Source organism: Sinocyclocheilus anshuiensis, unplaced genomic scaffold (assembly GCF_001515605.1).
Source record: "Sinocyclocheilus anshuiensis isolate Anshui unplaced genomic scaffold, SAMN03320099.WGS_v1.1 scaffold1203, whole genome shotgun sequence".
NCBI lineage: Eukaryota > Metazoa > Chordata > Actinopteri > Cypriniformes > Cyprinidae > Sinocyclocheilus > Sinocyclocheilus anshuiensis.
Window position 1 is genome coordinate 995,422 of NW_015539980.1, and position 16,013 is coordinate 1,011,434.

Here is a 16,013-nt window from a genome sequence, read left to right on the forward strand (position 1 = left end):
AGATGGAAAAATGCAGTTTTACAAATGCTAGAAACATGGTTTTTCAAAGGAAAGATTGTTATCAAATAGCACACCTAGGTTCCTAACTGATGATAAAGAATTTACAGAGCAGCCATCAAGTGTTAGACAGTGTTCTAGGTAATTACATGCAGAAGTTTTTGGTCCAATAATTAACACCTGGGTTTTTTTTTTCAGAATTTAGCAGTAATAAATGACTAGTCATCCAGTTTTTTTTATGTATATATCAACTATGCATTCCGTTAGTTTTGCACATTTGTATGTTTCATCGAATCGCGAAGAAATATAGAGCTGAGTATCATCAGCATAACAGTGAGAGCTAACACCGTGTTTCCTGATGATATCTCCCAAGGGTAACATGTAAAGCATGATAAGTAACTGTCCTAGTACTGAGCCTTGGGGTACTCCATACTGCACTTGTGACTGGCATGATACCTCTTCATTCACTGCCACGAATTGATGGCGGTCAGATAAGTACGATTTGAACCATGCCAATGCACTTCCTAGAATGCAAACATAATTTTCTAGTCTGTTCAAAAGAATGTTGTGGTTGATAGTGTCAAATGTGTTGCTAAGATCCAGTAGCACTAATAGAGAGATACAACCACAATCGGATGACAAGAGCAGGTCATTTGTAACTCTAATGAGAGCAGTCTCAGTACTATGATACTGTCTACATCCTGACTGGAAATCCTCAGAGATATAATTTTTCTCTAAAAAGGAACATAGTTCTGATGATACTACCTTTTCTAGTATCTTTGACAGGAAAGGGAGATTTGAGATAGGTCTGTAATTAATTAATTTGTTAGGGTCAAGTTGTGTTTCTTTTAATGAGAGGCTTAATAACAGCCAGTTTGAAGGTTTTTAGGACATATTTTAATGACAATGACGAATTAATAATATTCAGAAGAGGATCTATGACTTCTGGAAGCACCTCCTTTAGTAGCTTAGATGGAATAGGGTCTAACATACATGTTGTTGGTTTAGATTATTTAACAAGATATAGAATAGAAACTATAGAATAGGAGTGGATTTCCCTGTGAATCTTGTGATATTGCTCCAGCAAGCTCTCCTGCAATTTCCTACTATACTCCTATTATACATTGAACTCTCTCCTATCTGTCCCACTGTGAGGTGTGTGCATTCCAGATCCTTCATCACATCCCGTCACCTTCACTTCACCACCTGAAGGGTATGTCATCAATTATTACCTTATCTCCACTGCAATAATCATCTACTGTTGTTAACTTGCCCTTTTTCAGCTCCTGCCCCTGAAGAACTCACTGCATGTCCCTGTTTCTAAGATTCCTGCATAGTTTCAGCATAAAAACACAGCATAGCTGGAACTAATCTGGAACCACTGGGGGAAAATGCCTATTCACTTCCTGGAGTCTTAAAGAAAAACACACTGATCCTATGAGATCAATACTAACTTCCTGTAACAACCAAAACTGGTATTTGAGGGGCCCCTCAAGCCCTGGAAAGTGTCTTTTGTAGTACTTTTTGTAATACTTTACTGATTGTCATAAAATTAAATTTTTTTACATTTACATTTATGCTTTTAGCAGATGCTTTTATCCAAAGCGACTTACAAAACAGAAACTAAAGCAATTTCTCAAACAGCAAATTTTTCTAGGCAGGAAAGAGAACATTAGGATATAAATAATATCCTTAGCTCAGTAATAACAATAGAAATCAATGGAAAGTTCCCAAAAATATAAAATATTAAAAATATAAATCATCTTTTTTCTTTTATTTTTATTTTTTTGAAAATGCAAGAAGGGGGTTGGAAGAGAGAAAATAAAGTTTGTACAGTATAAGGATCATTATGTCTATGGAGAAAAACCCAACATGTGTTTGTGTGAGAGGGAAAAGAGAGAGAGAGAGTAGGAGGAGGACTCAAATTTCATCTGTCATTATGATTGTGGATAAGTGAATAGAGGGAAGTCTGTCTAAACTTACATAACCAGTTGAGTGCAAAGTACAGAGAGAAAGAGGATAAGCATAGCGTGAAAGCATGGAATAAAATTTGACACGGAAGGGCTGCAAAAAAACATTTTAGAAGAGCAGAAAATTTACAGGAACAACACTGTTTCAACATAATGGAAATCCCAGACTTGTCTTCAGTGAGTAAATACATTTCTTCTTCAAATATAGATATAGTTGAAGAAACACCTACTCTGATTAATAAATCAAAAGCTATTTTATTCATCACTGGGTGTAAAACTTTGGGAATAAAGATTGGCAAGTTACAAATTATAGACTACATAATGATTTGGAAACACAGAAAATCACATGATTGCAGTGTTTAAAGGCCTTATATAAAGTACTGTACTTACAGTACTGTAAAGTAAGTTTTAGTCTCTCCATTATTCAACATTAGAAACAGGAGTATTATGAAATAAATTTTATAAAAGTTATGACAAAAGGCATGATTTTTTTTTCTCTGATTCTCTAATGATCATTCAGTGATGCTTCAGCATTAAACACTTTAAATAAAACACTTTTCAATGCTACAGATGAAACTACCTAGCCGACCTGAGCTGTTTGATTTTGAGGGTGTTTCTATGATCCACTACTTCACTGACAACTGGGAAAAGGTGAAAAACTTTCAAGCAAGACCTGATGACATTCTAATCTCTACTTACGCCAAAGCAGGTAAGGGCACTGCATGAAATTTTACAAGCTTACAATGTGACCACTAGGGTTCAGCTAGGGTTCAACAGTTTGGGAAAGACAAATTAAACTGATCAAAAGTGACATCAAAGACATAATGTTTCAAAAGGTCTCTATTTTAAATGCTGTTATTTTGTACTTTCTGTTCATCAAAGAATCCTGAAAAATTTTTTCACAGTTTTCACAAAAATATTAGGCCAGTGCAAACACTTTCAACTGTGATTAAAAAATAATAATAATAATGATGCTTACTACTTTTAAATCAGCACATTCAAATGATGATTTCACTAGAGAGTGGAGTAATGGCTGCCAAAAAAAAAAGGAATATATTTGCCATCAAAGGAATATATCACTTTTGCATCAGTTAGGGTTAAAAGAACTGTTGCCCAGCTTATAAAAGCCATACATATACATATACATACATACATATTTAAAGTTTAAACCTATTTAAACTCTCTCTCTGTCTTTCTCACTCTCTCTTTGTGTCTTTTTGTATGTACATAGCATGTTTCTTGCAAACTTTTTTTACTTATATTACTTTATTTTTGGATTTTCTAATCCAAAAGTGTATAGCTGATTATGTGAAAGTGTATAGCTGATTATGTGGACATTTAGCCTACATTGAGCGATCACTGTGCAACCAGGATGAGGAATAGCGCTCTCTAGAATAGATGTAGTGCACCTTGGCGTATGACCAATGAAAATAATATATAATTTCATATCTTGTTATATGTATCTTGCTATGTTTCTAAGGAAAGAGTCTAAAGCATGTAATATTTTCTACTCTTCACTGATTTTCTAGGTACCACCTGGGTGTCATATATTCTAGACCTTCTGTACTTTGGTAACGATGCTCCAGAGCGCCAGACTTCCCAGCCTATCTATACAAGAGTGCCATTCCTGGAGTCATGTTTTAAAGTGATACCATCAGGTCAGAGACCACAGTATAATAAGATTTCACTGAATTAATTAATGTATTCTGTGTGTTTTTAATGTGTTTTTTTTTTGTGTTTTTATTTTTTAAATCATTGTTTTATCATTTTATTTTTAATGTCTTCCACATTCCGCATTTTAAAGTCCTGCATGGATTCTGTGTTCCACATGTTCTGTTAATTTATGTAGCCTACTGTGACAGGTTGATTTAAACTGTCTGCTTTGTACTCAGCAAAAGTAAAATGCCACTGCATTTTTTACTAATCAGAGCCAGTTCTCTGTATTTCTTCAGAGATATGTGAAGCGCACACTGAGGTCCTCTGCTGGCTTTACTGTGCAGGTGCTGCTGCATTTAATGTAAACTAAATATACAAATTTGCAGCACTGCAAATTTTTTTTTTTTTACAAATTGCATTCAAAATCTAATTGACTACCTGCACAACTTGTTCCACATTCCACATAGTATAGCTCAACAAAGTTGTTTCTGGTAAAAACATTAATGTACTGTATTTTTCCATAAACCTGCAGCAACCCAGCACCTGCTCTGCATTATGGGGACCAAATGTCCCCACAAGGATAGAAATACCAGTCACATTTTACCTTGTGTGGACATTTTTTTTGTCCCCATGAGGAAAACATCTTATAAATCATACTAAAAGTTTTTTTTTTTAAATCCAAAAATGCAATGTTTTCTGTGAGTGGTAGGTAGGTTTAGGGTTTAGGAGATATTACATACATCTAATATGACAAAAATATGTCCCCATAAACATAGAAACCAGTGTGTGCATGTGTGTGTGTAATTTGGTGCTCTTATTCTAGGCTTATTCTTATTCTATTTTACTTGAGTTAAAGTTATTTAACAATGTTAAACATCAAATTAATCTTAACCCTTCTAACCTGAACTGGGTGACAGCACATTGAAAACATGAATAACTGGAAAACAAGCGAACCACAATGTTTGTAAACAGAAGTAATGAAGATCATAGTGTTTTTATTTTAAGTAGTCCATTGGCTCAAAAGACTTAAGTATGAAGTATGAAGACTCAGAAAAAGTTACAAAAGCTGTCAAAGAGAATTACCCTTTCAAAAGGTACTAATATACCTTTAAGGAACAATATGCACCCTTTTAGGGGTAAATACAGTAAGCTACAAAAGTGTCTGTAGTTTTATTTCTGATATGCATGATGTAATCTGGATTATGATTCCTTATACCCTGCATAGTTTTGTTCATTCTTTATATTGCTTTTGCAGCAGTGAGTCTTTAGTATAAGTGCAAACAAGAGTTGGTGTCTTAATGTAGTTTCTGTGAGGTACTGTCCATTATCATTATAAACAAATTAGAATGGTGAGGCTTTTTACTGAATTGTAGGAGCCACTAGCCAGTACTCTAAAGTGACATTAAATAAGTTATAAACAGTATGAATGCTTCAAATATTGTTTTTTCACTGTATGTCTTGATCTAACCACAATGACAACTAGGACACTATTAATTTAGAGCCATATTTTTTACTTTCAGGAACAGAACTGGCTGATAATCTGCCCACTTCTCCTCGCCTCATCAAAACTCATTTACCCGTTCAGCTTGTGCCTAAGTCCTTCTGGGAGCAAAACTCAAGGGTAAAGTACCGGTATATGGGGCATCTTTCACTCCGTGATGAGATGTAGCTAGCAACATGTAATGAATCTCTCATAGGATGATGTCAAACTCTTCGAAACATAAGGAACACTTTGGACGATTGTGTATAGGCTTTCATGCCTCTCAGTGTTTGATGTGGTCACTGACCATGCTTTTTTAACTAAGCAGTATTCATATATATGCGGGTGACAAATTAAAGGAAACTCCAGGAGATCGAGTTGCCCTGTGCATTTTCTGCCGTGGCTTGCCCATTTGTCCCCTTCAAATCACTACAATGTTGTTTCGAGTAATCACCTTTATCCTATGAAACATTTCTATCCTGATGGAAGTAGTCTTTTCCAGGATGACAATGCCCTCAGGCACAGAGAACAAGGGCTCACTGAATGGTTTGATGAATATTAAAATTATTTGTATCATATTCTATGGCCTTCACAGTCAACCCACTTGTACACCTATGGGAGATTTGAACAGATGTGTTATACAGTGCTCCACACTTTTGCCTCAATAAACTAATTGGCTGCTTATTAATAGATAGTAAGTTGTTAAGTTTAGGTATTGGGTAGGATTAAGGATGTATATGGTCATGCAGAATATGTACTACTTTATAATTACTAATAAACAGCCAATATGTTCATAATAGGCATGCTAATAAGCAACTAGTTAATAGTGAGAATTGGTCCCTATACTCATAATATTTCTGTCCGCTTATTTCAGATTGTGTATGTAGCACGGAATGCAAAAGACAATGCCGTTTCCTATTTTCATTTTGATCGAATGAACATGGGAGAACCTGAACCAGGAGACTGGAACACCTTCTTACAGACATTTATAGAAGGAAAGAGTAAGTAAAATATTTTGTAAAGTAATTCAATTAAATTGTCTGAATAAAGAACCATTTTTGATAATATATTTACATATTTATATTTATTACAATAACAGGTTATAACTACAAAATCATTGGGAGAGTAAAAATATTAAAGTTCTCTTTTATGTGCAAGAAAGTTACCACTAAAAATAGTTTTAATATTCCCTTTAGGAGTGTTTGGTTCTTGGTTCGACCATGTCAATGGATGGTGGGAGAAAAAACAGACTTATTCTAACTTACTGTACATGTTCTATGAGGATTTGGTGGAAGTAAGTAGTTCTGTTCATAAAGTGACCTTTTAATGAAGCATGAAATTGATATATATGTTTAATGTGTATTTTCCATGTGTCTTACTTAGGACACTGGACATGAGGTGGCTCATTTGTGCTCCTTCTTGGGTTTGTCAACCTCAGTTGAAGAGAGGGAGAAAATAACAAAAGGGGTTCAGTTTGATGCCATGAAACAGAACAAGATGACCAACTATTCCACTATCCCAGTCATGGACTTCAAGATCTCACCCTTCATGAGAAAAGGTTTATAAACAACTGATCTAATTTAGACCTTCTGAATTCTGTCAGAAAAAAAAAAAATACCTTAGGTAAAATAATTGCTTTTATCATCTTTTTGTTCCAAAAGGTAAAGTTGGAGACTGGAAAAGTCATTTCACTGTGGCACAAAATGAACAGTTTGATGAGGTCTACAAACAGAAGATGAAGAACGCCACTGTCAAGTTCCGCACTGAGATTTGATTGAGTTTGTTTGTTTTTTTATAGAATTTTTAGTTCTGGGAATTTTTGAGTTATGGGTCTTGCACCAGAAATAACACTGAATAAAAAAATAAATCTGAATATTAATATTTTATATCAAAATATATTCCAGTTATATGTTTCTGTATCCCAGTGTAATATGCAATAAAGAAAACTATAATTTCAGCATTAATCTGAAAATTTCTGCTAAAAGTGGTAAATGTGTTTTTATATAAAAACATTGAAATTTGTGATAAGCCCGCTCTTTCACAAAGACAGTGGTGCTTATTTAGATGATTAAAGTTTCATGAAATATAATTAAAATAACAGTGTGTAAACTGTCCCATCAAAAAGTTACTTATCATATTCAGTACAGTATGTTGATGACAGCTCTTTCATTTGTTTTATTCAAAAGCTAACTTGACCATACAAAAATGCATTGGGACTAAATAAATAAAAGTAAAAAATTCAGGGGGAAAATTCAGTAAGAATGACTAGTGCCCATGTTTTGTTTTTAATGCACTGTCTGCTTTATTCTAGGACCCACAAAAAAATTGCAAATAAGGAAATGGTGTAAACATGTCTGGTGCGATTCCCCAGCTTGCAGGCCAGTTCTGAGTATTAGGTTGTGGTGGATACGACACACTACTGCCTAATTTGCTGGGACTGTACAGCAATACTCCACTACTGCAGTCCAGGGTCCTGAATCATCTCTTTAAAATGGCCAAATTGTGCCTGACAGTTTACCATGTGTGATGGCTTGCCCAGTTATAATGTGCTTCTACATTATTTGAGCATCATTTGATGAATTACTGCTGCTGTGACCAGTAATAGCATGCCTGCTTTCCACAACTGGCAAAAGCACAGTCAATTGTACCATGCAAACAGTGCATTCTATAAAGTCCAATTTGCATAGAAAGCAGACTTTAGCTGAAAACAATAAAAAGAAAGAAAGAAAATAATTCAGTCAAAATATGGCACAGCACAATACAAGCACAGATAGTGCCTGGTTAAGTCAAAGTATTTGTTTTCTGCTATGGCACTGATTTTTATTTATTTATTTTGTAAGAGGGAAACCTATGCAAATGTTAATACAGCTATATAGTCGTCAGTGACTGACAATGAATAGGCAACTGAAACCACTAAACAAAAACTTGCTCATCAACCTCTGACTGGAATCTCTATATACAACATCCTGTTTATTTGCAAATATAAAAGTAATATTAAAACCGTTCCTTGCCATTTTAAAAATGAAAGGGAGAGGAACAAAACTTTTCAACTAAACAACAAGAAAATGTACAAAGCATAGAATCATGTTCCTTTCATGTCACACTTAAATGGTGCACATTAACATTTCTCAGGATGTGTACCTGTTTTATTGTCCTACAGACAGATATGCCTGGAGAAATCTAGTGTATCTTTAGTCCTTATTCTGCCAGGATCAGTATATGTTTGCAGTAGGAAAGATTGTCATTCACAGTAAATGCATTAAATGTAATCAGAATACATCATTATTTACAAACAAAAATATAGTATATACATAATCTAAGTTATACTCACAGCTTTTTATAATTTATTGCTCACATAAGAGTTCTTCTGTATCGAATAAAGTAGTTATGAGTTGAGCATCCAGCTGTGTTGAAATTTTGACTAAACCGCTGAATATACCAACCACCAAATTCTGGTCTGCTTTGCTGACAAGTCATTTATATCAAACTTATTTTACTAAACATAACTCCAGTTGTGAGAATAGTATGTTTTAGGTATGCTGCATTGCAGGAATAAACTGGAAGTACAAAGAATGGGCCAGAAAGTCAACATGTTCTGGCACATCCAGTATAATTTCTGTTCAAATGCAGTGCAACAGGGGGAAAAAACACTGTCCAGACACAGCTCTCACAATGCATGCTAAGGTAACACTTAGGTTGCTCTATGGGACAAGGCACTGCACCAGAATAAACATCAAAATACGCACACTACTGCAAAGTACAGCCACAAAACTTAAATATAACATGTGACAACAGGAGACTACTAACTTTTTGCCAAAGTATTTTACGTAGAGCAACTACACCAACAGAAATTACGTTAATTCACATCTAGAGGTTATTTTGCCTAAAATAGTGATCCCACCACTAAAACGACAAGTTTACAGATCAAATAACACACATTTTGTACGAAAACATTAATAATAGCGAATACAAGCTGCAGATTTCTGCCTCTGGTATGCTTTGCCCCATAGACTTCTATAGTATGTGCATTACTGTAAACAAGACTTTTAAAGGAAAAACTTATATTTCCAGTGCTTACTGCACTTAACATTTCAGTCCATTTAATAAAATCTGATGAAGCCACCTAACAGTATGTTCCTCCTCCCCTTTAAGTGCCATTATACAGCAATTAAACTGCAAGTCAGGATTAAATGTATAATCTCTATTTTTTAGAGAATGTGAATGTGTTGTAATCTGGAGTTGCTGTGCGTCATAACATGTTCAAAGGTCAATAATGTCACTGCTGACACTGGCTGAGTCATCATTTCGAGCGACTTTCAAGTAACTTTGCCCCCCTCTGGTATTTGATAGTGAACTGTCAAGGTCAGGGGTTAGAAACGGCCTTGTGTTTTCTGCACTGGGCACGAGGTCACGGCTTGTGCTTGGGGAAGGGTGCAGTGAGACCGGGCAGGACAAAGAGGAAGGCACTTGTGCCTCAGAGACCCAACGGAAGCCCTGATGAGTGGGTGTGGGGGGCGCTGTGACTTGTCGGCTGGGCACAGCACTAGGAATGGAGCGATCCAGACCTGCGGAGGACTCTGTGAGCAATGTGTGTTCATCACTGCTCAATGACAGCGTGATTTGGGGGTCACTATTCCGTCGCATCCACAGGTCCGGAGACGGAGGAGGTGATGGCGGTCGCAGTGGCTGGAACAAACTTTCACCCCATAATAGATGCTCACGATGAAGTGCCTCATCAATACTGCGGCTGAGGTCAATTGGGGTTGGCGGGCGCAGGTCAAAATCGCAGAGGGATATGGCTGACTCCTTGTCCCTGTCCAAACTGCTGCTTAAAGCGCGCTGAGGTGGCTGAGCAAGTGCCTGCAGCCTTAGCAATGAACCTGCAGAGCCTTTCAGATTGCGCAAATGATTGCTGTCTTTGAGTGGATCACGATTTCGTATGAGGCTCTTGCTAATGTCTGCCCCTGATCGCTCCTGTCCTGCCCAGTTATTGGGCAACTCTCCGGCCCCTGCACCACTATTTGACCCTCCAATCCCATTGCTTTCGGATTTCCTTTGTTGCCTTACCTTGAGGCTCTGCACAATCTTCGCCCAGCAAGTATGTCTGCTGGTAGAGTCTGATGATTGGGAGGGTGAGGCCAAGCTTGCTGTGGCAGCTCCTTCCTGTCTTGGTGCTCCTCCATTGGGTCTCCAGAAGACCCAGGAAGACATCAGAAGCAGGCAGAAAGCCCAGGCAAGCTCCAAAAGTCGTGCCCAGAACTGACAGAGCCACCATGCCCAACGAAAGCGCCTCCAGTCTCCTAGAAGTCCATACAGCCACAAGCAGGCATAAATGTGCAACAGACAGCACAGCGCCCCAAGAAGAGCACACACTGCCAGTATCCGTGCTAAAACCCGCACCTTTCCTTCACCCGTACCCTTATTCCCTGCCCGAGCTGCATGTGTGTGAGAGAAGCGTGGCAGTGCCAAGAAAAGGTAGCCTAAACACAGTACGAGGCCTGCAGTCAGCGTGAGGCTCTGGAGGGCAATGGGAACAGCAGGCGAAAGCGCAGGGGAAAGTAAGTCTGCAGCAAGTAGGAGAGTGCATTGGAAAACAGCTAACACTCCTAAAAGAGGGGGACGCTGAAGTGTTGGTGGAAGCCAGGTTACCCCTGTCTCTTTTAGTACCAGTATCACTAATGCAGCCTGTGCCAGAATTAACAGCGGTAACGGCAGAGTGTATAAAGCTATTACGACAGGAGGTGGCAGGAGGAGCCGAGTCCCATATGGGTCGAGCAAGAAGTGGCCTGCTCTAACTGCACCTGCAACTAGCAAGAGGCTATTGGTGAGTATCAGTTCACCACGGTGAGGGCAGTTCAAGCTGGGAGATAATGCTAAACCGAGGGCTGAGCCAGCAGTCAGCAGAAGGAAAAGCGCAGCAGAACCAAATACATGCAGTTCCCATGCAAATGAAAGTGTGCGTTTTAAGTCTGCCCACACTAAAAAGCTCCCATTTGTTGTTCCATATTTATCATCGTTGTTTTGATCTTTGGAAAAAACGCAGGGACCCACACCAGAAGCACAGGGGTCCTTGGGTAGGGCATAGGTTGGAGAGGCAGGGTTTGACTTCAGAGATGGGACTATTCCCTGTGAGACTGACTGGTCCTTCTCTGTAAATCTTCCATCATTTTCTGAGAATAGAAAATGTCCATGTCCAGTCGGGTGAGGGGAGGCAGTCCTTAGAAAAGTGGGTATGTCTGTGAAAAGCAAAAGAGAGAAAGGAAATATTATTGAGATAACTGTGTAAAATGCATAACATAAACCAAGCACATAGGCTTTCCTTAGCAGAAACAATAGTTCAGTGTGCTAGCAACGCCAGTGTCATCGGTTTGATTCCTATTGTATACCTTGAATGCAATGTAAGTCGCTTTGGATAAAAACGCCTGTCAAATGAATAAATGTAAACATAAACTACATACAACAATGCAATCATCTTCAGACCATTTTTTATAAAACAATATACAATACATAGTTCTGAATCAAAATTCCTAAATTGCTGTCTTACACAGATTTGAGCATTGTTTTGCGATTAGTAAAATTTGATTGTTGATGTAACAATTTTGACAAAATAACTCTGACCTCTGATTAACGTGAATTGGACAACTGAATGCTCATACATTTAAAGGAATTTTGTCATCATTCACTCAACCTCATGTTGTTTTAACCCTGTTAAACTCCTGTTGAATACAGAAGAATATGGGTAACCAAACAGTTGCTGTCCCCACTGACAATCCTCTCTTCTGTCCCGTGTGGAATTTTTTTCTTTTTCAATAAGCCATTTTACTCACTAGGTCACAATACCAGACACACACATTCCCACCTACAGACAGACACCTATCCTGCATGTATTTGGATTGTGCGGGGAAACCAAAGGAAACAGGAAGAACATGCCGACCAATTTAGAAAATGTGTTCAGTAAAATTATCCATAAGCCAGTAACATTAACAGACAACATATTAACAAGTATCACTCATCTCCCAAACATTTGTTCATAGCACAGAGTTAGATAAGGTAGCACTGCCATCGCACACTGGACAGTTAATTGGTACTGTATATAGTAGGTTCTATGCGATTTTAATGAAGTATTAATGAACTTACAATGCAGACACTGAATGCAGATATACTGTATGTAAAATTTTGTTTTATGCTTAGATGCTTAGATAAAACAAGTACACTTGCAGTATGAAAAACTATTCAAATAACAGTTTACTGAGAGTAATCTTCAAAGTGTACATTCGTAAACTAAAAAAATCGATTAGAAATATTCATTTGGTAAACTAACAATACTGTATATAAGTTAACTTAAAGTACAGTTACAAAATTATAAAAATATATAGATGTAAAATTTACTACTGTTACACTTAAAGCAGTTTTTTTCTCAAACCAATTTACTCTCAAGAAACATTAAAATAGAACACATACTAGTATGTATACTACTAGTGCGCTAATATTAGTATACTTGCTACTTAAATTAAAATATACTTGAACTTTACTTAAGTTCAATTAATAAATATTCCACCACAAAGCTGACATGTAAGTTTATAAAACTGCAGTGCCACCTCAAAGAAGCCAGTGTGTGGGGAAAAAAGTGTTTAATAACCAGGTATACTTAATACTTAATAATACTTTTCTTAAGTATATCTTGATCAAAAGATACAAGTATAGGCCAAGTATACTTTCTGTATAGTTGTCAGAATAAGCCAGGTATACTTATAAATATAATTTTAAGTATGTCTTAAGTATGATAAGTACATAAATGATCTGATCACAAGTGTAAACAGACCCACAATCAAATCAAAAATGTTATATTTTGTTACAAATGTTACGAAAGAACAAGATTCAAATTAACCTTTTTTTTTTCTTTATTCAGATAAAGCATACCTTTAGTGTTCTTTATATCGGTCACTGTTCCTTTCATTCCTGGCTCTTTTGACTGGTCATTGGGTATTTTTGCTGATTTTGTTGAGTGTGAAGTGCTTTTTGGTTGTGAATAGTTGGAAGTAATGATGTCCACTCCCAGTGATGGTGCCTCTAGTTGTAGATTGGTTGTGCTTGTGCTAAGAGAGGTGGCTTCAGTATGTGACTGTAAAGTGGTAAACTGCCTTGGCTGAATTTTAGCTGGAGTGGTTATCCCAAACCTACCTGATAAACAAAAGAAAATTTGAGGAATGGTGCAGTAACATCAAAATCAAAGTTTTTTTTTTTTAACAGTTTTTCTCTAGTTTTCACGACAGAACTATTATAATTACTGTATGAATTTACAACTAGAGAAAAAAATGTTAAGTAAAAATCTTTGTAATTACAATTTTACCAGAATAAAGACGTAAAATAATATAGTGAACTATTTCGCTATTGTTGCTCCAGAAACAAGTGATTGAGTAAAAGAGTAGAATCTCAAAGGTGCCATTTTTAATTTCACTTATTTAGGTGAATGCATCATTACTACATCTATACTCTACCTATTTCCAGTTCAGTCCTGTTGGCGTCCAGTTGGCTAATCCTACTGGAAGTGGGTACAGGCTTTTCAATAGGTGGTGAAGTTGTAGAACCCTTCCCGAGTGAAGGGTTGATTGTTGGATTTGTTTGTACTGTGGCCAAACTAGCCAGCACACTATAAGCAGTCTGAACTTGCGGTCTGTACTGGGTATGCTTTTTATCAAGAGATGATATTGCCTCTGTTGATGATCCAACGAAGCCCATTTCTCTGGGTATTAACATATCACCTGACCCAACTGTTGACAAGTCTTTCTCTTCGAATTCAGCAACTGGTTCTTCTGTCATTGACTCTGTCTCATCAGCAGTCTCCTTTTCTTTTCCAGCAGCATCTTGTGGTATTCTGGCATTTTGGGTAGGACCTCTTTTGACTCTGTTTTTGGGTGATAATAAAAATATACCTCTTGACCCAGTTATGTCAGTATGTGATGTTTTTTCTGACAATGTGTCCTCAGTATTTCTGCTTTCTGCCCATTCGTTTGAATCTCCACTTGATTTAATGACACTATTCTGATAGAAGCCATGGAGAAACGGTCTCACAGTTTCTAACGCAGCATTGGCTGCCAATCTGTGATCAGTTTTTCTGACAAGCATGTAAGTGTGAGTAAACAGGCTGTGATTTGAATGAGTGGTTGGAGAAGAAAGAGAGTTTCCATGGACATGATTTGTGATTGGCTTAATTAGAGGCATTAGAAGAAAGAGTTGGAGTAGAGGCACCATAGTGACAGTCTGTCTTATAGTGAAACTGCCTATGGCTGTGGTTGCTTGTTGAAATCATATGCTCAACTGTTCCTTCTCATTTCTTCTCCTGCAGAGAGAAACAAATACATTCAATTAAAATTAGGCATGTATATTTTTATACATGCACCTGAGCTTTTTAATTACTTGTGCAGGTATACCTGATTGATGAATGGATGGATGGATGGATGGATTTTGCTGTTGCATTGCATTTTATCAATTAGTTGTTACAGCTTCAGTTCTCTACAAAGTATCCAAAGTATATTTTTCCCGAGATCAACCTAGTGTAAAACAAGATGTCATTTTTCTCCTCACCCACCTAAGGTCAGAAGGAAACATGAAAGTCACAAATTACATTCAGCAAGCACCATCTTTACCTATTTTAATTGCATACTATCATATGCTACCCATGAGCAGACTATGAATTACGCCAAAACTCAGATGAGATGGAGATTAAGTCTTTTAAAGAAATAATAAAGTTTAATCAATCTGGTGTCTACCACTGAAATTCATCCGTGCCTCTCGGTTACTAAAGGCAGGTGAAGTTGATGTACTGTGGTGCAGAGAGAGGCCTTGCATCACCGGACTTGATAGGTCTTGTGCACAGAAGGTCAGCCAGACATGTTAAATATTACAGTAGTAATGTACTTGTAAGTGTATGTTGGGTTTTACCTATTGCCTATGTCACGTGCTTAATTTTGTAAAGTTCTGAAGTTCCGTTCAGGAATTGCAGGATTTTAAAGTGCACTGGGTCACTCAAATACAAAATGTAACATTTTTTGATGATCATTGACCTGCCTTCAGCAGGGAATCGGGAATTGGCTGCTGAATATCCCCAACTTACTATAAGGCTGGCTAGCAGTCTATTCATACCTGGATTCATATGCTCTGAACAGGGGCGCATTAATGCACGAGCTTCAAGGGGCTGACGCCCAGGGGCCTACACTGGAAAGGGGGCCCACTGGCTGCAGGGAAATTATATTTCTTGAATAATTATTTATATGGGAGTTTGCAGCAGTGACAACAGAGCTCTGTAAACAAACTCACACACTCATTTTTAGCGATGCCCTGGTTGTAGTAGCCTATATAGTGAATGGCTCAGTTTAGGTTCCCCCCACACAGTTGGATTTAAAACAAAAACAGAATTGTCTGACTTTAGGTGTTATTTGTTTATTTGCTGCATAAAACATCTGCACGAAACCAAAACAGCAGGTCTGAATGAGACGCACTCTCTGACAGCAGGTGGCGCCTATAAACAGGGTTGCCAGGTTTTTGCAATAAAACTAGTCCAATCGCGTTTCGAGGGGGTCACCTTTAAAAATCGCATTCCGGTGGTAAAGAGTTGCGCTTTATACGGAGAAGAAATGGAATGGAAAAATATATACGGGGATGGAAAAATAGGAATTTGATCGTTAAACTTTATACGGCTGTGATTTAACTAATTAAACGTGAGCATGTCATGTTTCAAAATAAAAACAGTTTGAACAGTGTTGTGAATGTTAACTGACATATTAACAAGACAAAAAAAATTTGACAAATTATTGTTAGGAAGCTTAAAAAAAAAAAAAAGAGGTTTTCTGGGGTCGGGGGGGCCTACTGTAATGCTGTAGCCCAGGGGCCTTTGGCTATCTTAAAGGGGG

The 16,013-nt window shown here is 37.3% G+C and overlaps 2 protein-coding genes across 4 annotated transcripts in view; one reads left to right on the forward strand and one right to left on the reverse strand.

Annotated features, from left to right (window-relative positions):
- The first annotated feature begins 1,950 nt into the window (after positions 1–1,950).
- Positions 1,951–7,005, forward strand: LOC107687124 (cytosolic sulfotransferase 3-like). The gene is made up of 8 exons (XM_016484342.1): positions 1,951–2,144; positions 2,538–2,676; positions 3,497–3,625; positions 5,144–5,244; positions 5,978–6,104; positions 6,300–6,397; positions 6,487–6,661; positions 6,765–7,005. Exons 1-8 carry the CDS (start codon positions 2,121–2,123, stop codon positions 6,875–6,877), a joined length of 906 nt encoding a protein of 301 aa, XP_016339828.1. The 5' UTR covers positions 1,951–2,120; the 3' UTR covers positions 6,878–7,005.
- Positions 7,006–7,135: 130 nt separating this feature from the next.
- The window catches only part of LOC107687126 (proline-rich transmembrane protein 3-like), a 15,259-nt gene continuing 6,381 nt past the window's right edge, over positions 7,136–16,013 (reverse strand). For 2 of the 3 annotated variants that reach the window (XM_016484346.1, XM_016484348.1), the window contains exons 2-5: positions 14,535–14,692; positions 13,602–14,443; positions 13,024–13,284; positions 7,136–11,339 (exon numbers count right to left, since the gene is read on the reverse strand). In XM_016484346.1, coding sequence (XP_016339832.1) covers positions 9,364–11,339; positions 13,024–13,284; positions 13,602–14,355 — 2,991 coding nt within the window. In that variant the 5' untranslated portion in view covers positions 14,356–14,443; positions 14,535–14,692 and the 3' untranslated portion in view covers positions 7,136–9,363. The remainder of the gene's footprint in view (positions 11,340–13,023; positions 13,285–13,601; positions 14,444–14,534; positions 14,693–16,013) is intronic. The other variant, XM_016484347.1, reaches the window with a different exon arrangement.